General features: G+C 36.0%; 1 protein-coding gene and 2 long non-coding RNA genes across 5 annotated transcripts in view; 2 read left to right on the top strand and 1 right to left on the bottom strand.

Moving 5' to 3' along the window:
- Positions 1 to 26,434, bottom strand: part of LOC100869457 (uncharacterized) — a 44,582-nt gene that overhangs the window by 11,747 nt on the left and 6,401 nt on the right. Inside the window, exon 1 of one of the 2 annotated variants that reach the window (XM_003690461.4) lies at positions 629 to 1,173. The exons of the other annotated variant lie outside the window; for it this stretch is intronic. Coding sequence (XP_003690509.2) covers positions 629 to 659 — 31 coding nt within the window. The 5' untranslated portion in view covers positions 660 to 1,173. Of the gene's footprint in view, positions 1 to 628; positions 1,174 to 26,434 lie in introns of those variants that run through there. 2 annotated transcript variants of the gene reach the window in all.
- On the top strand, positions 21,184 to 21,501 carry LOC147656727 (uncharacterized). The gene is made up of 2 exons (XR_015293629.1): positions 21,184 to 21,264; positions 21,366 to 21,501. It is a non-coding gene; the product is annotated as an uncharacterized LOC147656727 (long non-coding RNA).
- LOC116415412 (uncharacterized) lies at positions 22,984 to 25,135 on the top strand. Of its 2 annotated transcripts, XR_015293626.1 has the most exons (5): positions 22,984 to 23,364; positions 23,512 to 23,651; positions 23,740 to 23,863; positions 24,206 to 24,561; positions 24,670 to 25,135. It is a non-coding gene; the product is annotated as an uncharacterized LOC116415412 (long non-coding RNA). The 2 variants fall into 2 exon arrangements; XR_004226047.2 differs by lacking the exons at positions 24,206 to 24,561; positions 24,670 to 25,135 and having other exon boundaries at positions 22,988 to 23,364; positions 23,740 to 23,902.

The raw sequence follows: 26,434 nt of genomic DNA, 5'->3' as shown, positions 1-26,434 counted from the left end.
CAATCGTGAAATCGTCAAACGATTCGATTTTACCGCGCGCCAAGTGTTATCCGATTTTTCGATCCAAGGTCGAATGGATGCAAAAATTGTGTAATTGTAATTGTAATTATTGTTATTATTATTATTACCACTCTTCAACGGGGAGGATGGTATTGGATTGGGAAGACGATTCGACGAAGGGTGGGACGAGGGAGAGATTCCATGGTGCGAAGCGTGTGTTACGGGCAACAAGTGGACAACAGTGGATTCGTGGCCGCACACGCGGCCGAGCATGCGTTTGGACTGTAATTGGCAGGGGCGCAAGTAGGTTAAAAACGGTAAGTCAGCTGCGATGCTGAGGAATATGTCAAGGCGACGCGATGTCGAGGGGAGCATAATACGAAATAATGTATATTGTTTCTCGTATAGAAGTGATCCATCCTCGATCTTCGAATTGAAAGATCAAACTCGAACGAGAGAGAAAGAGTGGGGAGGAAGGAAGAAGAGCGAGGAAAAAGGGTGCACGGATGGACCGTGATCCACTGGCCTGGTTACACCATCGACTCGCACCTACGCACACACGTACGCGCGCACGCACACACACACGCGGCTCAGCAGTCGAGGCTATTGTTTTTTACTTCGAATTTACCTGTGACGGGAAACTTGCTTTCCGGCAACATGGAAGGATCGTTCTTCCTTCTTAATCCTGATCGACGACAACCGGGCCACGAACAACGGCCGAACCCTCCTCTCTTGGATTCGAGTCGACGGTCGTAATGACGATAATCCACTCGACTATCGCGTATCCAACCAATTCGAAACTGTCGGCACGGTGCGATGAACCCGGATCACGCGATCCTCGCCTCGGACACTTGTTGTCTCGGCCGTCACTCGGGTTGAGCGAGTGCCACTCGGGGAGGTTGGAAAAGCGGGGAAAGCGAGCCGATCGCTTTGCGGGTGCAGAATGGAGACGGTGGTCGAAGGAAGTAAGAAGGTAAGTAAGAAGGCGGATAGAGGGCACGTGTCTGGGATGGGTGGTTATCCGCACGAGAACATCGATACGTGAAGAAGAGGATAAAGAGGGGCTAAAGACACGGAGTAGAGGGAAGGGGGAGAGAGAGAGAGAGAGAGAGAGAGGAGGGGGGAGAGAGAGAACGGAGCAGTCCGTTTTGAGGCAGTTTTGGCACTGTTACTAGCACGGCCGGCCAAGCACCAACCCCGAGCAGCGCCTCCACCTCCGCCCGAGAGGGGAAAGGGGGAGCGAGATGAGCAGAGGGACGGCAGAGGTCCCCCTTCCTTCCCCGGGCGGGGAAGAAGAGAGCGAGAGAGGAGGCGGGGGCGTATATTCTTGATTTGGGCGGATGGAAATCTGAGATTGCTCCATATCGGGCTGTGCGCCGTGACCACGGAGGTGCTCCGTAATAGCAGACGTCTCTCAAACCTTCTCTCTTTCCCCCCCTTCCATCTTCCTTCCATCGCGTGCCTCGCTCTTTCTCTTTCTCCCTTCTTCTTTCGTCTCGTCGCGCGCTTTCATCGCTCGCGTTTCGTTTAAGATCTTCCTTGTGGACGATGGAATTGTGCACGGATACGAAATGTGACGGATCGATGATGCGATTTATTGTAACTTAATAAGATAGGAGGGGAAAGGTAAAATTTCGTATCTTTGACTGCTTCTAACGTCGGGATTCCACGTTTCGAGAAAGAGTTTTAGAAGAGGTAAATAGACAAAGGAAGAATAATCTTTAAATCGTTCGCTTTTAAAAGATTGAGAAAATTTTTTCAGAAAGGGTTAATTGTCCACTTCAAATTCACTTGTTTCGAGAATCTTATAAAATTCGTCCTCTATTTCCATCCCGATCGTAAAATACTTCGCTCCGTCTCTCTTCCCCCATCTTCCACTTTTTTCTTGCAATCGGGTGTGGTCCAAATCCGATATTTTGGCACCAGTCACCCTTTCTCTTCTTTTTTTCCTCTCCACTTCCTCTTCGCCCGCGATTTATAACACGCATATACATACATATATATATATATATATATATATATATATATATATATATCGTTTCTTTCGCCCCAACTTTTCTCCTCCCCAACCACCTCTCTCCCTCCCCCTTTTCAATTCGCGAAACACGAGCGATGCGAAACACGAGTGAGGGTATATTTAACCCCGTGAACCAGGGATCGAGCCGCGTGCAACCTTCTCTTTTTCGATCTCCTCTCGTTCCCCTACTTTTTCCCCCACCACTACTCCTCGCGTGACCCCTTGACTCGCAAGGTAAGCGACGAGCCGAAACCATTCGCTCGCCAATGATTAACGCGCTTGATTGAAACGGATCGATTAGCTCATGGATGAATAATTGCACTTGCTCGTTTGAAGGTGCATTAACGTGCATTAACCTTTGGAATGGCGCACACGTGTGGCGCGAGTCGGCATGGCGCGAACTTGGAAAGTTGGAATCTGGAAATTCTTGATCGTTTCGAAATGGAAAGAGAAATTTCGATGTTGAATTTGAGAGGGGGAATAGAAATGATTTAAATTTCAAGACGAAGTTTCGAGGAATTAAAAAAAAAATATATATATATGTTGTTCTTTAATTTGTTTTTTGGTTTGTAGATATCATAAAATTAATTGAACTCAAAAAACGATCAACTCCATCGAGGCTGAATAACAATTCATAATTTCTGAAAATTCAAAAATTCACGAACGTCCTTTTGAATTTGGGATATGTTTAAAAAACAGGAATAAAAGAGATTACGTATTATACATTTAACTGGAACGAGTCGATGATAATTAGGCATTGAGGGAGGGAGAGAGGGCAAAGTGTCGTGGTATTTGCTCGAATTCCTGGCTTAAAAAGAAGTTAATCCAGAAATAGCAGAGGAACATTGTAACAGTTTGTTGGCTTGACCAGAAAATTACGTCGTTGCCGTGGTTGTGGATGTGCAACAACCGGATAAATGAGAGCAAAAAATCGGCCATCTTGAGTGCTGCCAACAGAACACCGGCAACGTTAAATCGTCCGAGGAACACACGGGTTTTGACTATGTGGGGTCGGGCTGTTTACGAAATGAACGAGAGAATCGAAAATAGTAGCTCCCAAAACTTGAATTATATCTGGAAACCTTATACCATTACCGCCTATAAAATGCTGAAATAACACAAGATTTAATATTATAGTCGGAAACATTTGGTAACAAGTTTGTTCACTGCCGTTTTAAAATATTTGTTTGCCTCCTGTATCGGGTGATTTGATACGTATTGCAAAATAGATCCAGAAACGTTACGGGAAATATTCTTGGAAATGAAAGTTTGTCTGTGAAAATTGGTAAATTTATTAATTATTTTGATTTTTCTTCTATTCAAAATTTGATGATTTAATCAATTGTTGCGATAATAAAAAGAATATTTATAAATTGTTTTGCTTTTGAAGGAATTAGAAATAATATATAGGTGAAATTATAATAATAAATAAAATTAAATGTATCGTGGAATCGATTCGAATAAGTAGATTTCCTAAGGTAGAAATAAATTCGATTATGCAATAATAGAACCATTTTAGAATCCAAGTGGAGACCTGGTCTGCAATAACAAGATAAGCTAACAATAGATATCCACGAATCGAGACATTTTTAAACAACTCGTAAGCCAAGAACGATTCTAGATAAATAATGGTTAAACGATTCTTAGTTAATAGCGAAGAAAAGCTTCTCTTTCTCTAAAACAATACGTAAGCTAACAATAGATATCGAAGGAATTATTTGAATATCTTTGAACGAACGAAGACACATTGATTCGAGTGGTAATCAAAATTTATACGATCGTTCCAAAACTTATTCAAAAACGATAAAGTTTCGAAAAAAAAAAAAAAAACATCGACTCAACATTTGGCTAAAATTAATTAATTCGATGTATTCAATGTTTTCTTGTAAAAAAAATTCCTATTAAATTCGACATAAATATGCGATACAAGAAAATCAAAGAGAAACATCTAGCGAGAGATCACAGTGATATTTAATTTACATTTACAAATTCCTTAAGCGATCAACGAACCGTGTTACATTAGCGCCCTCTTTCATTCGTTATTTCCGCTCACGAGGGAACAACTACGACTATATCACGACTGTATCTCGCATGTATGCAACGACTAATACCTCCTTGTTTACCCTTACCCAATGTCGCAAGAAACGCTGTTGCAGCACAATGAGACGTCTTTAAGCTGGATAGCGACCAGCTCCAATTATCCGTTTAACTGGTTGATATGTAGCACGGACAAGGGTTACGTATGCACCGGTAACGAGTTGTACGTGGCAAGTTTTTGAAGAAAATAGAAATACATTAACGATAGAAGGAACAGAGGAAACGTATAATGTAAATCTTGGAGTTAATGTTCCTGAAACTTGGCCTGGAAGGTGGAAGGATAGCTGTGATCGAATTAAAGAGAAATGCTATTTGCGAGAAAATATATATATATATATATATACATAATGGAAAATTGTATGTGCAAAACGATCCAATTAAGTGTGAAAATAGCGAGGAATTTCAAGTGGAATTTATATCTAGATACTTGATATTTTTACGTCTAGTTGAAGTTTTGCGTTTAATTAAGTTTCTGATGTTTGCAGATTAAAAAAATTAAGAAACATAATAATAGATATCAGATAAAAAGTTAATTTTTTTCTTCGAAAATTTCATCGAAAAAAATGTTATTTAATCTTGTACCACTATCTTACAATCTTACAACCATTAATTAATAGTGCAACGATTTTCCTTGCTCATCTTATCTATCTAAAAGGAATTACTCGTTCGCCATAAACGAAGGAAGAAAAAGTAGGAACAGAGGCGCGCCACGCGTTTGCAATTTTTCGCGCGAATTCCATGATGATTAACAGCTGCAAGAGCTAAGAATCCAGCATGGCAACATTTACCTCACAAACGCAAACACAAATCGTTACTTAACATATTTTTCGTGAACAAATGAGATCGATTACTAATCTTTTTCTCGTTAATTGCCTTGCCCCATGATATCATTAAGCCGGAGATATAAATAATACAAAATATAAAATTGGAATTAACCGAGAAATAATCGAATGTTTAACGTTTTGATCTTTTTCAAAAATGATGAAACATCAACTTGTATATCATAAAATTATAGAATAATAATTTTAAAAAAATCTATATATTTATATAGTTATGATGTAATATTAGCATTTATAAGATAGATGACATTTATTTACCATGCATTGGCAGTATTATATACGTTCGAAAACGTCATAAAATGTGTTGCATTATGTGTCCAGTCATGTATAAGAGAACTTACTTATATGAATATATTACCATATATTTAAGGCCAACGTTTATGTCGCGTCCACATTGACTAGAAATATTCCCTAATGAAAGCAATCTTTCATCCACATTGAACAACTCACAAGTGGTTATATCACGATCACATTGAGTAGAAATATTTGCAATTTGCATATGGCAAAAAAACTTTATATTTCATCTCAGTATTTCTGCTACGATACAAAAACCACAAGCTAGTTAAGTATTCCTAAATGCACTGATAGATTGACAAGGCAGATTCGCTGAAATGTTATTTATCAGAAACTGATTAGGTTGAATGGAACGTCTACTTCCAGCAGTAGACCAAAAACCGATATAAATTTTATAATCTATCTCTAACGTGCATGCTTGCTCGATTGTAAATGCGAACACATCCTTACCGTTTCCTGAAATTTATTACCGAACTAATTTTTACGTCTTTTTCTATCTCGTCAAAGAATATTCGACTTCTTATTTACTTTTCCTTATTCTTCCTCATTCTTGTTTAAGAATAAATACGATAACGTTAACAATTCTCAGAACAATTACTTTTCTAATTAATAAACAGTCTTCCTGTACATATTTGTACTTGATCGTAGAATTATTATTCTCAACCACTGGCTTCCATTTCATCATCAAAGTTAGGTTATGTTGCGCACGGTTAACAAATATGTATTAGTTAGATCTCTTGGAAATACCATATGTTGTTAGTTACGATTCATAAACTACCTTAAGCTGCACATTTCTCACTAATAACCAGTAATAACAATTGATTAATAATAATATAGTACTGTATTGATTCGTTTATACGCGCGAAAATCATTGCAAAGAAATGAATTCTCGATTCTTCTTCGTTTCCACAATCCTCGTTAAATAAAACAAGGCTCGAATTTCGTATCGTCTAACAGTTATTTACTCATAACAGATCCTTATAACGAATAAATATTATAATAATTAATATTCGCGGCGAAAGCGAATATTCCACGGTCGAACTCGCTATTTCTCGACACAACGCGCTATCTAGCGGGTTAATGAGCCTTGAAACCTTCACGAGATCTCGGCTTTCCCACACCGTGCCACCGGACGTCGCGCAATCTCTTCTCTTCTCAGTCACGTCCGTCCATCCGCGACGTCCATCTGTTAATGCATGCGATTTATTACGCGCTCTGCTATCAAGCGTTCACCAACAGACATCGCGCACGAATCGTTTAGGAAGGAAATTCTGTCTGCTACGTTACATGGATTATCCAGTATGATTGGATAAGTATTAGGAATTGAAAGTATCATTTTTGAAATTATTTTAAAATTACGTATAATATAGTACTTATTGCACATTAATATTTTGGTTGTATATAATTTTATTAAATTCTTGTAATAATTGAATTTGTTACCATTATTTTACACAGTTAAAATAAAAGAATTATAAATGTAAAATAATTTTAATTAATATCAGTTAATCTAATTAAATATTTTGTCACTGCTTTTTTTATGAAAAAAAAAAGTACGAAAAGAATAAGAGTAATAATAATTTAAAAGATTAATGATGCTGATATATGTGATGAAAATAATGGTACATTTCAACGTAGATATGGTATACACCGTTTCGAAGATAAAAAATTTATATAGCATGAATTTACTTTTAACGAGAAGATTTTATAATTGCAATTAACGACGAGTGTTAACAATCACGGCAGGTTTGCCAAATGATTCGAATACCTACAAATATTTTCTACTTGTGTCACACGGCTAACAGCTTGGAATACATTTTGTGTCTTATAGAGATTGCACGAGCAATAAAAAAGCATCTACGTACGTACCTTTTTTTACGTTATCTAAACAATATTACCGGAATAAAATTGGATCACGGATGCTCTATTTATAATTTGCGTATTATATTTCAAAGATATTTTTATTACGCTTTTTGAACTCGATGTTCAAAAACAGCAACCACCTACTGTCTTCGAATAGAAAGCGTAGGTGAGTATAATCAGAGCAATACACCGTTGATATTCAAATGTGAATCAACTGTGAGAAATCACGAGTGGATTGAATTATCTTTAATATGAATACACATGAATTACGATAAAAAAAAAAAAGAATTAATGATTCTCGTTATCGATATTCAATTCTACGCAAAATTGATAAACCGCGATCGAATAGATCGAAGGTAAAACAATATAAATAAAACGAAAATAAATAAAAGGAACGATAGAATATTCTAAATATCCAGGGAGAACCATTAAATAAATCCGATTGTCGCACGTACACGCGCAACACAATGGTTTCCTCTTTCCGCTCGAGCGCGTATTAAAAAGCGTAATCGCACGTTAAAATGGCAGCTTGTCAACCGTGTTGTATGCTCATGGTCTGTCGCCATAGCCGGCATAATGTCGCTCCATGAGCGTAACAGATAAAACCTGGTGGCACAGGACGAGGAGTGGAAAGTAGTTGTTGACATATCGCTGCCAGGTATTGGGACACGTCGTGCAAGTAGGCGGGGTGGCATAACCTATGCGGGATATAATATACGCCTCCACGATATTGAACAAACTTATACGCGACTAAGACGTCTACGCATCATCTTTTCTCTGTTGACAGCAGTTTTGATAAGGAGAAATGTAATTCTATGTAGAGTAGAAGTATTCTATTAATAGAGTAAAGTAAAGCAGTTGAGTTCAAGTTCAGAATATGAAATTACAATTGTGATTTGAATCAAAGTTTAATATTTATGAAAAAGAGAATTAGAGAACTTAAACTACTTTAAAAGTATAGAAGTTAAACTATGTCGTTCCAAGTCTTAGAATATTAGAATTGAAATATCCTAAGAACAAGTTTAAAGATGGCTAGAATTATGTCTATGAAAGGATAGAATTAAATCTGCACAACTTGAGTTAATTCATCCCAAGACTTATATCAGAATTGAAGTATTCTGAGAAGATAGAATTGGAGATAGATTCATAATAGGAAAACTAGAATTAAAATACCTTAAAATGTAAAATGATATCATTATAAGATATAGATTGAACTAAATAATTTTAAGGCTTACAATACCAGAAATGAATTATCCTAAGAATATAGGGGATTAGAGATGAGAACTTTATAATTAAAAAACTAGAAATAAACTGGCATAAGATGAAGCTATTTCAGAATTATGCCATCATAAGGCTTATAAAATCAAAGCTGACTCATCTCAAGGCTTGAATAATTGAATTATCCTAAGAGAACAACAGATAAAAAATCAATGAATGAAAAACTAGAAGTATTTTAAAATAGATTATTTTAAAGTTCACAAAATCAAAACTAAGTCATTTTACTAAGGATCTAAAATATTTTAAGATTAAAAGATTTTAAAAGTTAGATTATTCTTATTGAAAGATTCTAAACCTGAGCATTTCAAGATTAAGAAATTAAGTCTAGATCACCAAAAGACTTGGAGCTCTCAAATTGGGCTCTAATCATATTCCTGAATGTCTATACAATTTTTATGAAATTCTTTCAGCTTATTTAAATTTCTTCATATTTGATATGAATTATTCCTGGTCCTTTAATTCCATTTTTCCAATTCCTTAGTTTTTTGATGTAATGTAATAATTGAGATACATACATTTACATGATTACTCGTTCAGAATTTATTGCCTACATAAATACTTCATATGAATTATCTAAATTATTCCATGTAGTGTAAGTCATTATCACAAGTTATGTTAATTCGACAATTGCTTACGATGCAAAGTTTAACTGGTATTTTTCTTACGATCTTTTTTTAATGATTCACGTTTTAGTCACACTTAATCTTCATCAACTATTACCATATTTACGTAATTTATTTCTCGAAATTCAAACTTATTTCGACATAGCTTTTGCACGTGTTAAAACTCGTTAGAAACAAGTGATCGTAATTATTAAATGATAATCGAGAATAAATATACAAAATTATATTTTCTGATATAGTTACTATAGCTTCAATGTATTAATTATCCAATAACGTGACGTGAGAGATACGTGCGTTTGAACCGGTTCGCCGATGAAAAGAGTATACGAGTCAAACTCGAAGGACGTATCCTCGATAATATAAACACAGACTGGCATACGTCGAAAACTTGTTTATGCAGTTCGAGAGTCCATAGTGGACCGATTTTGCCTTGATGCCTCTGATCTCAAGTAAATCCAAATTCGTATTGGTATGGAATGTAAATCTGATAATGCAAAACTGGCTGCTTGACGCTCTCCTTTTTAAATGGATTAAGTTTTATGTACGATTCAAAAGAATCTTAATCGCCAATCTATAGTAAAAATTTGTATATTTCACAATGTTCAAAGATGTATTATTTATATATAAGTAATTGAATTAACATTTTAAGGTTAAGTAATTTTAAGGTTAAGAAAATATTTCAAATACACATTTTACCCAATACTAATGTAACCAATGAAATCTATTTATCTTTGTATTTTTCTAATAATTGTTTCTAATAAATAATTAAAAATTATATATCTTAATGATAAATTTGCACGAAACGCGGAAGTATTTCTTGCAAGAATTTTTTCTATGATCGACGTAATGAAACATCAAACAAAGATTATTAGATATCATCGTTGGTTATATATGGTACTAATCACTTATGAAATGTTTGCTTTCAATTCTATTGAATAAATAAAATTATTCCGAAGAATTCCACCGTCAATTTTCTCTCACGCATGTAGTAAAGCAGATAGGAGTTATAATTTCCATAACGTAGATACATATCGTATTTTCCCTTCGTCGAAGCAAGCATCATTATGGAACATAAAAATTTAATAACATGCATCTAGTTGTACATGTTGTTGATTTACCGCCGAGAGGAATATTTCTCCGTTTCGACACAGGAAACAGACGTCGATTTCCATCAAAACAGAATATAGCTTTCACTTTAGGAAGTGTGTGTTCCATGTTTCTGTTGTAACGATATATAACGGATCGTTATATTCCTTCATCGTTTCATTTTATTATCGTGTTACATATCGATAGCAGTTATATATATATATATCTTGTATATGAATTTTTTTATAATTTAGATTCGATTAGTTGGATTTTTTCATTAATATATCTGAAACATATGTGAAATTTTAGTATTAAAAATATTTTTTGCTGATATCTTGAAAATTAAACGTGGACAGCATAAAACGAGAAGTAGCTATCAAAATGATTTTTTAATTTTATTCGCGTTCTTTCATATTAAAAATACTATCATCTGTTATATTTGTCAAAACAATGAAATATCGTACAAATATTAACGAGAAGTCGTCAACTCGTCGCATAAATTCGAATGGAAATGGACGAAACGAGTTAATCGCGTTGATTCGAATGATCGAAGGTGTTTCTAAATCCGCTTTTGCTAAGCCTAAAGAAGAGAAAACAAGTATTTCCTGTATTCTACCGATGAACCATCTTAGGCCAATTGGATCGCCCACACATCTAGAAATCTGTGAAAGGAATATACCGAGTTGCTAATACACGTTAAATTGTTCCTGGCTTTTCCCTTCGAGAAACTATTCAAGGTATACCACTTTTAATTTGGCAGTGACGCAATTCATTCTAAATCTCGTGTCATCGACGTGGGCGATTTTCTATCGAAACGAATAAAACTAATTCCAAATTCATTCAATTTAGACAACAACGATGAAATTGCGTATCATGATACGCAAGAACTTGATAAAAATTCGTTTCAGTAAATGATAATTAATCATAAATATACTTCTATTAAAATATCCTATTACCATTCTAACCTAAAATATTCGTTTCCCAATTATCCTCAACATTCACGAAATATCGATTCCTCGTATTACTCATAACTTACTTACATTCAATACACCTGTCCAGCATTTAAAATGAATCATTGTATCAATATCTATAACAAAAAAAGACTCAATTCCCCTAAAGTATTTTCGATCGGTTCGTTATCAACCACCGTTATTCACGCATGCGCGCGCGTCTGCGCACAACTTATTACCGCAACGTCGCTCTAGGCGTTCGAAGAAACGGTCCTTCGAGCGATGTTTTTCGCATAAAGCAGGACGATAGGTAACAATCTCCCTGGAAGAAGCCGGGCAAAAAAGAGACAGATCGAATAGGGGACACACCGTGTATAATACCAGCCGGTGTCACTTGCACAAACCACTTCTCTGGAACTTTGATTGGACGATTCGAAAGAAAGAGAGATACGACGTTTGTAAAACTTTTCCCCCGGGCTGGTATGCCCGAATGTAAATGTCAATAGACGGACAGGCGCGCTTAAAAGGTGGAAGAGGTGGGGGAGACGGGAGGGAAGAAAGAGAGAGAGAGAGAGAAAGACTATTATTTCACCGTTGCAATCCGTCTCTGGATGCATGGGCAATCGTGAATACAGGTTAAACCCGCCGATCGCGATTGGCAGCTCTCTCGATGTGGAAATTCTCCCACCCCTTGTCTCGATGCCCACCTTCGATCCCGTGTCCCTCTCGAACGCGGTCCTCCCCCCCTCCCCATTCTAAGGAGGCCTCGCGATCGCGATCGAGCTTACCCTTCCTCCACGCTCGATCGCCATATCCGCTAATTCGAGAAAATATGGCTGGTCGAATTGATCGAGAAACGCTTAATGGCTTGCTCGTGTGATTGACACTTGTATTTATTTTTTTTTTTTTTTTTAGGAAGGGAAAAAAGATTTATGGGAATACATTTTGCGAATACTAAGTAGAATATTGTCGTGATAAATTATAAATATTATATGAATCGATTTTATGATGTATCTTTACCGTATTCTGTAGCTGAAGTCTGTAATTATATTATCTTTAACTCGATGTGGATATCTTGGATAAGTTTAAAGAAGATATTGAATTTAAAGTTGGTAAAAATTATCTGAAATTGAAAGATAATCGTGGAAACTGTATAATCGTCTCGTTGCGAAATAAATAAATGTCAAATTATATTCGTAAATTAAGTTCGTATCTCATCACAGAGTACGTCAAGTTAGCACGATATATGAAATATATATATAACGATAGTTGTAACTATGATAAAATTTAAAATATCCTTGGAATTAAAAGATGAAGCAATTTTATTTATGGTTACTTTTAATATATAGCTATAATTTCATCTTTTCCAATTTCATTTTCACTATTTTGTAACTTAAGATTCCCAAAATCTCATTATCATAAAATTCAATATGATGAACACAAATTGGAACAAAATAGAAAGGAATATCTTTCTAATATTTGCAATTAAAATATCCGTAACAGATGCGGAAAAATGAGAAGCCGTATCTTCTTTTATCCCCTCCTCTGTTTGTTCCATCCACAACCAGTTTTATATCGAGGAATTCGTTTAAATTCTGTATCTTTGGAGGATATATCTTTCATCTAGGAGACTATTCTCGATGATTCTAGTATATTGTTTCGCATAAAAAAAAAAAAAAAAAAGCAAACTCGCAAAATATCGAACATTTTACAACGAAGCTCGCGCTAGATTTTATATTTAGGAAGGCACCATGTAACTCTAGAACTACTGAATTAGGTTAGAACGAAAATACTGGCACCCACGCACGCCACTCTCGCGTCTCTCGGCATTATGCGTCTGTTTATCGGTAAAATTCGAGTAATTTGTGGATGCGGTTGCACGATCTGTCTGTCGAGCCAAACGGTTCACGCATTATGCGACCAGTAGAAACGTAGAATTTTAGTGGAAATTTTCGTGGTTAGGTAACAGGAATAAGTTTTTTTTGGGCAGAAACGTTCGCATCTTTTTTTTTAGATCTGTAAGATACGCGTGTTTTTTGGAATCGCGTAACAATCTGAGTTTCTTAAAATATACAGAAGCGAAGCTAGTCGAAAATGGTATTTGAAATTAGAAAGATTAAATGTTTATGATTCTTGTGAAATTTGAAACTTGGAAGGAATAAATATCTCTAATTAAAATTCTCATTTAATTTCGATCATAAGATCTCTCGATTTGATAAGATATAATTTCACGATTTGATTAGATATGATTGCTCCGCGAAAATTAAAGATATTAGAATATTCTTCTGCTCTTCTATATAATAACAAAAATTCATTGGTATCATTATCTTTTTTATCTTTATAATAAAAAAAATTTTGATCGATCCACTAATACGAAAAGTAACTGAATTATGTTTATATGGAAGAAGCGAGAATTCTTTATTCAAAAAAAAAAAAAAAAAGAAAAAAGAATTATCTTCAATTTGCTCGAGTAAAATCTCCCATAAAAATTCCATATTAACAGGACGATTGGGGCGACACCTTGCGCTCTTTGAAAGCTCGACGCATGCGCGTACCGCCATAAAAGGCGTTCGCAAAAAGCATCGAGAGAAGCCAGGATGTAGTTGTCGAATATAAAACTAGTTCTGCCCACGTAATTACGAATCGATCGGTTCGATTGATAACCAAATGAGAGGCAACGGGAAGGACGAGTTCTCTTAATTAAAAATGACGGGTCGAACTCTTTCGTCGAAGATAAATACGCGTACGTGCCAATAGCATCGATCACGGTGTACCATGCTTCGTAAATGGCAGTGCCAGACGCACGCTCATTATTCTCGAGAGAGGAAATAAACTGTTTTACCTATGCAAACTGGGAGCCCTCCATCGTTGAAAGGAGAGGCACAATTAAACGTGGTATCGTGAATAAACTGGGACTACCGTGTCATTAATCAAAAGGTTGGACAGAAACAATTTTAAGAAGCTACTTGGCGGATGAGGTTAGCCTCGGCCCAAGTATTGTCAATGCCTTATCCTCCCGTGGACCGCGGATTTAAATAAATTTCAATGCGACTGCGTTAAACCACCTTGCAGCGCAACTTTTACTTTTAAAACGAAACTGCTTAATATTTACCAGTTTGATTGATTGCAGGCTTTTTTGCGAATTATACCGTACTAGGAGGGATTGCGTGGAATGATTTACCATTTTCCTTTGTTTGTATAACGTAAACGATGACGTGAATTTTTTTTCTTTTTTTTCTTTTTTATCTTTCTTTAGGATCCGAACAAAGAATGAGCATATGGAAAGGGATTTAGTTTTGTTAAGAGATCGTGTTATATGCGAAATATAATTGTTTATTCTTAGCGTTGGCACTTGATGTTTTACCTCGTGGTATAAATAATGATAGTTATAAAAGGAATACCGTGAAACCTGCGTTGAGTCTAGGAAATGTTTCTAGATTTATAAGAATGATTCTGGAATATTTTAGCTGATGTTTTTATGGTTAGATTTTGTATCGAATTAAAATTGGACACGTAAAATGAAATAACCGTATACTGCTTTAAATTTATAATTGAACGAGTCTAACAAATATGCAAATACATATTTTTACATAAATGACAAATGTATTTAAGCGAATAATATTGTCAAATATCAAATTTGTATTTTTTTCTTTTTTTTTTTTTTTTAAGCGCAAATATCACAGTATACATTAAACATCGAGAGGTAAAAATCTTTTTCCACGCATCCGTGTCTTTTTTTAAAAATATCTCGTTACCACCAATCTTCCCTTCCAAGTATCCATCCATTATTTAACCTTGCCTTCGTGGCAAAATTTCGCCTCACTTCGCGAATCGGCCGGGCATTGACTAATGAGACGTCGTAACGAGTTCGCCCACCCGTAGTCGATCTTCGACGATCTTTCCCTCGCGGTTAAACAGTATTCGATATTGTTCCACGTATTGGAATTTAAAAAAGACGGTGTTCAATCGCGCAATTATGCTTTTCCTCCCATCGAAACGTGATCCAACATGATGAAATCGCGCTATATCTTACGTTAATCTACTTGACTATTTTATTTCTTGGCCAACCATTATAACCTGCTCGAGGTATACTTTACCTCGACAACCGAGGTCTCTTTCCTCGACGAATGATGGATCACCCCTTCTTGGTCGTGAGATAGAGGAGTCTTCGAACCGGCCATCAATCCGATGATGAAACGAAAGATATCGTGCGAATTAGAACGATGTAGAATTTTATACGATAGGATATTTTGTAATACAAAATAGAATAGTATTTTCCAAAAATATATAATCCATCGATTCTGATCCTATTTAAAAACTGAACTCTTTCCATCTCGATAAAATAATCCAAATTCTTATTCGAAAGGAAAAAAAGAAAAAAAAAAAAATGTTCTCGAGAATCTTCCGCCAGAGATCCGAAGAGAATCGATCGATCGATCGATCGGCCCACGCCTCCACGAATACCTGCTACTATAGGATCTACGCTCCCAAGATTCCAGCCTCTCCCAAAAAAGGGCGTTTTATCTCCAACGGAACGATTTGCATACCCACGTTCATCGAACTTTCTCATTCCCAGAACGTTCATTAATCACATAGCGCGTTTGGCAACCCATCCTCCACAAAGGAGCGAAAATATTAAATTGACCAGAAAAGGGATTTCGCAATGGCGCCGGCTCTTTGTCGTGCGCCCCAGCGCGCTTTGACACGGGCGTGCATCTTAATTAATCACTTGATCGTACCGACAGATAGCGCTCCCTCTGTGTACCATCGACACAGGGAGAACGATCGATTACTTTTCGGGAATTCGAGAAGTTCGAACGGGAGAAAGTTACATCGAGACGGTCTGTCGTGGAGGAAACGTGTATAGAGAGGATAATAACTCGTGGATAATCAATTTGTGCGAAATGATTTTTTCGAAGGTTTCTTCCATGCGACGCGGATATTTGAGGTTAGAAGAGATGTGTTGCTGGGTTACGTAACGAGGTGTATTCGCAATGAACGTGTCATATAGTGTTGCGTTCGTGGTAAATATGACAATGGTGGTGGGAATTCTCATTGTGAATGAAAATTCATTGAACTTATGCAGAATAAATGCCAAGTGCATTCTTTATTTGCCCCACGAATAATTTATATATACTGTTTTTTCGATTGGTTGATCGATTGATTTATTTATTTTCTATTTGGGAGGCATGATTTAAAAAAAAATAAAATAAAATAAGAAAAAAGATACGTATGATGTGATAAAATTACAAGGGAGTATTAAAATTGGCGAATGAATTTTGACGAAATTATTCACTGTAAGCGAGGTATAAGGAATAGATAGACGAGCGTTTTAGGTTAGGATGCAAGATGGACGTCCTCGTACGTAATAAAATGAACGAAGAAATATAGTTCTTGAGAAGAGTCGTTATTCTAACATTGGAAGTCGTTTATCTTTAAAATTACTGCAATTATTTTGTAAATATCGCGATTTTAAAACGCAATTAAATAAAGTTTTATTCATCTAAAACTGGTATTTTCTTACCTAAGAATTACATAAATATCTCAGTTAAATTTGCAAAAGATGTAGTTAGCCGTTTACATAATAATTTTAACGACGTTAACACAAATGTTAAATATATAATAATTTTTAAGTATGAAATTACAATCGAACAAAAAAATCATTATGCATTAATATGCATGTTCTATAAATATACATTATCATCATCATCATCATCATTATCATCATCATCTGAATGTTTCAGAAAACAATGATGGGAAATAAGCTTAAGATTCCAAAGTTTATACATGTTTGTTGTTCATCGAATATTATACATATTTTTTTCGAACAAGAAAGATCTAAAAAATAATAGCTGAATATCGCTCTGAAATTCAAATATGCACGCAATTGGTGTTAAGCTGCATCCTTATTGAAGCAATAAATTCACCGTCAAACATTATAAAAAAGACTTAAGTTTCACTTTGAATTTTACAAAGCCACATTTGCAAAAATCTTTCTCTATTGTTCATTGATCCTTAAGTCTCGTTTACATTAGATAACTTTTATCGATTTTTCGATAAGATCTATCATATTAACTTTTTTCTGAATATAAAATGGCCGATTTCAACAAACGTAAAAATATGAAATCGCTCAAAATTTGATCGAACAATATGGACGAAATATGGAAACGCGGCATAAGAAATTTCTATTTTTTGGTAGAAAAATACAACAACAATACAATATACTTATCTATTTCTGAAATATACCAACGATTCGAAAAACTTAAATTTAAAGAAAAAAGTTCTGCTTCAATGAGAACGTGGCTTAAACTTCTAATTTTGTTAGAATATCATTTTGACTATCTCTAGAAATACTAAAATAAGCGACTCGAATTTAAAGAAAAAAAAATTCTCTCTCTTGCTGCTTAAAAAACTTCTATTTTTATTCAAAAACATAACAATAACTCGCCACACTTGGCTGAAATATCAACGCGTTAAATTTAAAGAGAGAAAAAAAAAAGTTCTCATTGTTGCTTCGGTGAGAACGGTGAACTCAGAAGAGATATCTGTTTTTGGCGGGGCAACGATAGGCCAGCTCTGCCGCTATGCCTATCTCTAGAATACCAACCGATCCGAAGTGCCGTTGAACCCCTCGATATCTTTCATCGAACGATCTTCCGGGTACCTTTCATACCCTAGCCTCTCGCGTTATTAAATAAACCCAGCCGGTTTGTAAATCACCAGGTGTCATCTGAAACCGCGGTGGTTTCGTGGAAGTCACGCGTGGGAGTGAACAGTTCCCGAGTCAATAAATGATTATTAATCGCTACGCGGATACCAGAGAGAGAGAGGGGGGGGGGAGGGGGAAGAAAGAAAAAAACACGCTGTAACAACATTATATCGTGGGTGAAAAAACGCGGTGGACAAGGCTTGCCGGTATCTGGTTCTGCTCGAGGAATATATCCTTGATGGACGAGAAAACGAGGAAATATTCATGAAGCGATTGTTGTAACCTGTTATTAACGAATATAATTGCCACCCGTGAATCATGGGGCACGAATGGCGGACCTTGGGGATGGAGGAGCGTGGAGGAATTAGAGTGCGAATCGGAATAATCCTTTTACAAATGTTTCGATGTTAACTCGTTTCAAAATTTCAGAGAAGAACGTTCTATAATTAACCGGATAATGGAAAAAACGGAAATGAACGATTATTATTTTCAACGAACCGCGGATTACTTGTTTCGCAGGATTGGTAATGTGATTAGAGATAAGAGTGGCTTTTTATAGTGTTGTGCATGATTGTATTTTTTTTTTTTTAATCGAATTAATGATTCAATTGATATTTTCAATTCGATCGTTTTTCAACATTTTGTATGCTTCGATATGACTATTTCGGAATATTTTATCATTATAGAGAAGACGAAAAATTCTGTCCAATATCTGCTTTTTTTTAAATTCGATTCACAGAAAATTCACAGAAATTTCAATTTAGAAAAATTATTCTCAACTCTCATCTGTTTCCAGAGTCGAGAAGGTTCACGTTCATTATTAAGATTCAACGATTCTTTTCTTCGAGATATATGTGTATATATATATATATATATATACGTGTGTGTGTGTATGTATAATATGCGTATAAATGTACAAGAGTATTAAATTTTATTCCACGACGAACACGAGGATACAAATTTCACGGACACCTCGGCCGAAAACGAAACGAGTCAAAATCTCTTTTTGCCCGGGGAATTAATAATTACACGACACGAGGATAGGCATCATAAAGCAACAGGGAGGCAAGAAACAGGGAATAAATACGAGTTAACTCGATTCGTTGGCCGGCCATATACGGAGAAAACGAGCGAACGAATTATCGGTGGCTAACGACGCGGGATCGAGAGTTTTAAAAAGGCGGCCGTCGTCTCCTCCGGCTCTTCCCCATTCAAGAGGAAGCGAGCCAGACCCTGTCCGTCTGGTTCACCACCGGCTTCTTCTTCTTCGCCTTCATTCATCAAACATCGTATTCCACCGGCGCATCGCCAACCCGGACATTATTCAGCCGCGTTTTTCGAAGATAATAGCTGCCTCTACAAATAAGATCGGAGTCGGAACTCGAGAAAACTTGTGGAGAAGCGCGGTGGTTGCATCGTTGCATTCCTAGAAGAGGGCAGCGAAGCCGGGAGAAGAGAGAAAATCTCGTAAACATTCCTCGTTTCTTCTGCACGGACACTCGAACACGTGAAAAGAAGTTTGTTATGCGCCTCTTTGTGGAGATTGTGGTGTCTCGTCGTTGAAAAGTTGCGGGAAAATATCACCCAGAAACGAGGGACGTTTATTCGAGACATTTGGTGGGGAAACGATGGAAATACAGAAAATTGATTTCATATTTAATGAAAAGAAACGAAAATAGGATAAGTATATGGGAAGGTTTCGATAAAAAAAAAAAAATAAACGAAAATTAGAAAAAGCGAAATGTGAAAATAATCGTATCCGATATTAATTCGAAAGTGGCGGAATTTAATACTCGTCACCCGAGTAAAAAAAAAATTGAAAGCGCGCAATTGCCAAAAACCCTGATATAATTGCATTGGGATAACATTGGGTTGGGTAAAAACGGTAAGAACCTGATGAAAATCGTAAATAAGAAAAGAAGTTGGGACACGATGGATGCCGAAACGCAAAAACAAAGGAATTTATACGCAAGATATCGCGGCTTCTTGCCACTATAATCGTAAATAGAGGTTTATGTCTTCGGGGAGATACGCATGAGCATCGGTGGTATAATCTCATCGGGAATGAAGCGGGATAATGAAGAGTACAGTGGGGAGTAGAATTTTATTGGATCGTTAAAGGGAATGGTGATTCGCAACAATTTGCCCCGTTTAATCCCCACGATAAGTGACTTTCTCTTCTTTTAAATCGAACCTAGTAATACGCGCCATCGATCGCAAATCTTCCCGACTGCTTAATGCCGCGTGATACTATTCCAGCTATTCCGTTCGTTCCTTCGTTTATATTTCGATAACATACAAATACGCATGCGCATACGTCTCTAGTTTTCTTTCGCGTTCCGAGCGTTCCGAAATCAGTAAAAAAGTAAACTTGATTTCGAGGTATCATTTTTTTCTAACTTTACTTTTTGTATTTTTTGATAGTTCAATAGATCAATAAAGAATATTAAAATACATCGATTTTCCAATCTGGGAGTTCGTTGATTAAAAAACTTATACATAATTAAAATCTGGATCTATTTTCGTACTGCGTGTCTTAGGTTAGGTTAAGTTTCTATGTAATATTCGATGAATAAAATATTTGAGTTTATGAATAAAAAAGCACAAAAATAAATTAGAAAAAAGTAATAAAATAGAAAAGAAAAGAAGATATACAATAGTATCTGTACATTCTCTTCTCTTCCTGTATAAATTAATATTCAACACATACGAATATCAAAGTTCAAGAGAAACACTTTCTCCAAACATTTTTCCATCGAATCAAACGTCACGAGTCTCTCGACTTTTCCACGTAGATTTTACGACATATCCGAGCTTTACCGTTGAAACGTATCTCTCGAACGATCGTTTACCGTATTTCCAATAACGTGGATCGTCTGTAATTCCACCCACGTGCTGCGTCATGTCCTGCGGTCTATTCATCAAACAGTGTGAGTACTTAAGTTTCGCTCGTAACCAAGGAAAGATAGACGCGTTTGCATCCCTCAACGTGGAAACAATCTTATATGAACACGTATACGTACATGTGCACATAAGCAGCCCTTATTCCATATAAGACGAACCTTCTAGCCTTATGGACGAAGAAAGAAAGTGCTCGAGATAGCAGCTCGATATAAAACGATCCGACCCACCATTTATTTACCCCCACTCCTCGCTCTTGTATGCGTGTTGTACAAGGTGATTCTGAGGAAATGGAAGGATTGGATTATCGTTCGAGGTTTATGGGATACGTGGAAGAAATGTTTGATGAATGAACCGGGTGTTTCAGACGAGGATATTGAATATTGTATAAGAAGAAATTCGATAATTCTCTATAGCTCATTAATATGATCCAATTCTTTACATGTTGCGAAATATATTCTTGCGAATAATTCAAATAATCTGTATTTATTGATTCTTGGAGATTATACAACAGTTACTTATTCCGCAGGTAACTTCTTCGAACGATTACGTTTGAAATTTATGGGATACGTGGAAGAAACGTTTATTCCATTTACGTGAACTCGTTTAAGTAAGTGAATTTAATGTAATTTAATTCATTTTATATAGCTCAATTGGAATTTAGCTAAAATTCATTTCATATTACTATCACAAAAATTTTTAATTTTTCAGGAATATAGTTCAAAGATATTTCTATTATAACGAATCCTCATTAAAAATTGCTTGCGAGCAAAACTTGAACACCATCCAAGAACGATCCTGTATATATCCACATAGTTATTTATCGTTACAATGATATTATCTGACTGCACAATCTTGATTCACGAGTTCCTGCCTCCAGATTGTCACTGAGGATTGAGGAACTTCGGTTGTCACGCGGCCATTTCAACGTGGAAGCCACTGTTAAAGATGATCTCTAACAGAGATCACGCACACACACGTGGTCGATCCTCCAGCCATTTACATTACACAAAGTTTCTCGCAAGAGGCCTACAATTCTCGTTGAAACGAAAGATTTTTTCTTCGATTGCGAAATAAAAAAAATTCTTAAGATAATTAGAACGATTAGAAAGTCCATGATCTCGATATAGCGAATCGAAGAATAGCATAGGTTTCTTGCAGCACAGATCGTTTCATTTGTAACGCCCTCGGTTCACGCTTAATTGCGTTTCAAGAATGAAGCGTTTAATTTGCATATGTCGCGATCTCGAGTGCGCGCACCACAGAGTTAGACGTTGCACGCGAATAGAAAGTGATAATTTATGGTGATTGACCGTTTGAACGTAGACTTTGAGGAAGAAAGTTATTAGTTGCGTTTGCTTATCTGGTGAAACACGATCGTCGGTTCAAACGGTTTCGAAGTTGTGAAGGGGAAAGTGAAATAAAGTATTTGATCTTGTTTGTTCGTATTTTAGATGAAAAATTTTCGAAATTTTTTAACGAAATATCGTACACTGTTATCTAATTTTTTATCGAGTTTTATCTGATCTTTAAATTGATTTGAAGTATGTGGATAATTTAAATTTTAAAAGAATAGAAGTTAACCATGAGAGATTTTCTCACCTTCTCTAACGACTATGCAAATTAATTGGTGGATTACCTACAAGACAAATATTTTTAGTACTGCAATGTAAATCGAGATTTCGAAATATCGATCGATTCCACGTTAGTATCTCAACCATGATCGAAATTTATTCAAATTATGAAACTCGACAAAGTTAAAAGAATTAATTATTGAAAATCATATTCATTTAATTTATTCGAAATTTAATCGAATATTTTATTCTAATCCTTACATAATCTAATACAAAATTACGATAAAATATATCAAATACCGTATCGATTAACTCCACGTTTAGTATAGTTATCGATATCTCGATCGAATTATCGTGTCAACAATGGAGCATATAAATCTCAGGTGAACGATAGAGGGACACTGATGCAACACGGGATTGAAACGAGCGTATTGTTTCGAGGAGGAACACGCGCGCGCGCGTAACATCGATGCCCGACGGTAGAAACAAAAGTAGAAGGCGGAGGCAGTCGGCGACAGCGTGTGTACGAGGAAAGCCGACCACATGAATGAACCTTCCATTCATGCGTGCCTCTAACCCCTTCCTACAACCCCCGTCGCACCGTCTATGGGATCTTGTCGGCTACCAACGACACGACTATGCGACACACACACACACACACACATAAAACACGCATACTTACAAACATTGAGACACAAAGATGAAAAGAGAGAGAGAGGGAGGGAAGGAAAGAGTGCACATGCGCACAAAACGAAGCGCCGCGACACACGTGACCGCCATTGTTGATCGCAAGGAAGAACCGGCAGCGCCAACCAGCCGCGTTATTCCTGGCTTTTTTGCCAGAACCAGGACACTGATAGCATACTCGTTCTCCCGTCTTTCTAAGTGGTACCCTGGAGAGGTATAATACCGGGACGAAGGCTCATTCATTCGTTCGGTCACGTAACCGAGATTAGGAGTGTTTGGCGCCGATGTTTTTAACGGCTAATGACGGTATATTCCTCGATCTTTCGACGAATGGAACACTTTCGAGAATCTTCGATCTGTAGATGAATTACAGAACAGATCAATCCAGGTTGTTTTTTTGTAAAGTTCACGGGTTCTTAATTTGGATATAGAGAAAATTGGAATACATGGTAAGACAAGTTTATTTCGTCGTTGGATATAATGTTCAAGTTTTGTATAACCTAACATTCGAATTAGAATAGAAGCAATATAGCAGAAATAATATTATATTAAAATTGAAATAAGATATGAACTGAATTAAAAAATGTTTTGAACAGGAATGACGATATGATGATATGATGAATTCATCAAATTAAATAAAGTAACCAGGATTAAAATGAGAATCATGATAACTCAAGCACGTATACGTTACGACCGCAATGACCACATCCATAAACACTTATTTTCAACATCTCGAGTAATTATTCGTATTCATTTTTTAATTACTTCATCGTATTTCCATTACCGCTAAAATATGACAATAATTATGGCTATCTATCTTCCAGTTTTATATCTTTTGTATTCAGACACCGAACCGTGTAAATTCAAGGAAACAAGAACAAAGCATGTCATGTGTAAACATAGATATCAGTAATGTACCCAGTAGCTCAAGAAATTATTCGAACGTTTGTAAGTAGAACACAATAAAAACATGCATATTAAACTTAAGTATTAACTTATAATTAGTATATTTTTAAATGTAAATCTATGATAATGCGAGATAGAAAATCTAAATTTCAGATTAAAAAATATTTCTATATAAAATTATGTTCAAAACACGAAAGAAAGAGATTAAAAATTTGAGAATGAATTTCAAATTTCCATCAATAATCTATTATGTTTTATATACATACAAATTCTTAAAATCATTATTTGAGTTAATCGAATTTCTTAATAAGATAGTGCTCTAATACTTTCGTGAGTTACTGTACGTTTCCTGGCTGATTCCAAGCACTCTGTAATATACGATAGAGTTTAACGAGTATCAACGTCGGCCAGTTCCCAAGAAGTCGAGGCAGAAAAGTGTACGACTGTTGTCTCATTCATCGGCGACGAGGAAGAAGACCCTTGTCCCATTCATCGTAGTCCCGTCACGCTTGACGGGGACCTAGGTTAGCTGGATTTTAAGCGCGGCAAGAGCGCAAGAAGGCACCAATGGGGACCGTTCGAGTCCCGATGGGAGATGAAGAACACGTTTCTTCTTCCTCGTCAAAAGAGTAACAAGAATGTCATAAGCGGCCGGACGAAGAAGACACGGTGAATCGGTTGTCTGTGTAACGAGACCCCGGCCACAATTACAGTACTAATGGAACCCACTACTTTATATGGTAAAATAAAATTACCGCTAATAACCTCGAATTAAAATATCATCGAACAACCGACCCGTGGTATTAACCCTCTTTCTTTCTTTTTTTTTTTTCTTTTATTTTCCACAGGCTTGGAGAAACGATATTACGATATTGTGATCGATTATTCTTGAGGCAATTCACGAAGTTAAGTTCTGTGAAAACAAACGAATATGGTTATTTGAGTTTTTAAAATTAAATTTCACGGATTTATGGACCTTACTGTATGAGCTGCGCTGAGATGATAATTTTAATTTTTTTAATTAATAAATAGATATATCAAGGATAAAATATATTTCTTAGAAGAGAAAAATATAAAACTCTTGAAAAATAATTTTTACAATTTCTTATTGTATATATTAATTTATTTTTGAATTTATTTGACTAATACAATTGAATTCATGAAATTCATAAAAATAAGAAATTAATTTTTTGCAAACCAAAGAGATGACTAGATGCTATTACTATATGAATCTGACATGAGTTTGGCAAAGTTTTGGAATCTAACAATTAAGTTTATATTAACTTTAATGCATTAAACATCCAATTATCCTCATCCCATGTAATTAATCAATTTCTCTATTTGTTTGTGTCACTAGACAAAGATTATTACAGTGGGTATATCCAGGCATTCAAGTCAATTACAAAAGTAATATCACATCCATCAAGAGAAAGAAATAAAACGACTTTTACCTCATTCGCGCAATCATTCTCGAACCCGTTGTTTAACCTCACCCACGTTCCCAACGTAACTGCACCAATCATTTACAATTTCACACTCGCGAGAATTATTACAGGTAACCTATAAAGCAATTTATAACAAGAAACAATATTACTTTCCATCGACAATAACCATTTGTAATTGAAAACTGTAAACCAATCATTTTCACTAGGACCATATCTAAAAAATCACATCGATCGAGAATGATGCCATAATGGAGGATAGATTTAGATTTGTAGTATACAATTTTGTGCTATTCGATAAGAGTATTCTAACGATGCAGTATACGGAGATGTTGGCTATATAAAGATGGTAAATATGACAATTTTGACAAAATGAAACGTAAAAATATTAGAGATACAAGATTCATATATTCATATTCGTAACATTTCTAAATGTTACATTTTTCAATTTTAAATGAGCAGGCAATGGCAGAAAAGCAATTTCGATATTTTTTATATTATACACTACAATAAATTGATCTAACAACACTGATCCAATATTTCAACAATCCCATTAGAACGATCTTCAACACAATACAATACCAAATCCTCAATTACATCATCCTAATGGAACCTACACAGTCTAATGGAATCAACGTATAAAGTATCGCAAATATCGATATACCTTACGTGTTTAAACTTCATCACACGCGAAACAAAGCGAATCCGTTCTCACTGTTTAAATAAAGATCATAAATAAATAAAAAGAAAAACCGTTGTAATAAAAACGAGCAAAACGTAATTTATCAGGGCCAATTATACACGTTCTCCCCGTGTAGACAACGCCGTTACGAAAGTGATCAATTCGGCGGACCGACACCGGCGTCGCGATTTATCGATCCGGATCCAGGACCGATCCCCGGCCTTCGTTAACTCATATTTATACCGGTGATATTTAATTGATCGCGAGGATCGTTCAATGCCATTGTGCTCGCCTCTCAATGGAACGCCACGATCCAGATAAGCCCACGCGGCTTCCCCGCGTCTATTAAATGGTTACCCGGAGCTCGGAACAATGATGGAAATGGCCGACCGGCCGAAGAACTAGTCGAGTTATTAATCACACACTGGACGGTGATTATTTCTCCTCGAGATAGATACGAGGAACGTTGCGAAGGTACTCTCTGGTATC

The sequence above is a fragment of the Apis florea genome, unplaced genomic scaffold (assembly GCF_048593485.1).
Source record: "Apis florea isolate Af1SG1 unplaced genomic scaffold, ASM4859348v1 contig_3496_pilon, whole genome shotgun sequence".
In the NCBI taxonomy this organism is placed as follows: Eukaryota; Metazoa; Arthropoda; class Insecta; order Hymenoptera; family Apidae; genus Apis; species Apis florea.
Note: the sequence above shows the minus strand (reverse complement) of the source record. Positions and strands in the feature narration are given on the sequence as shown.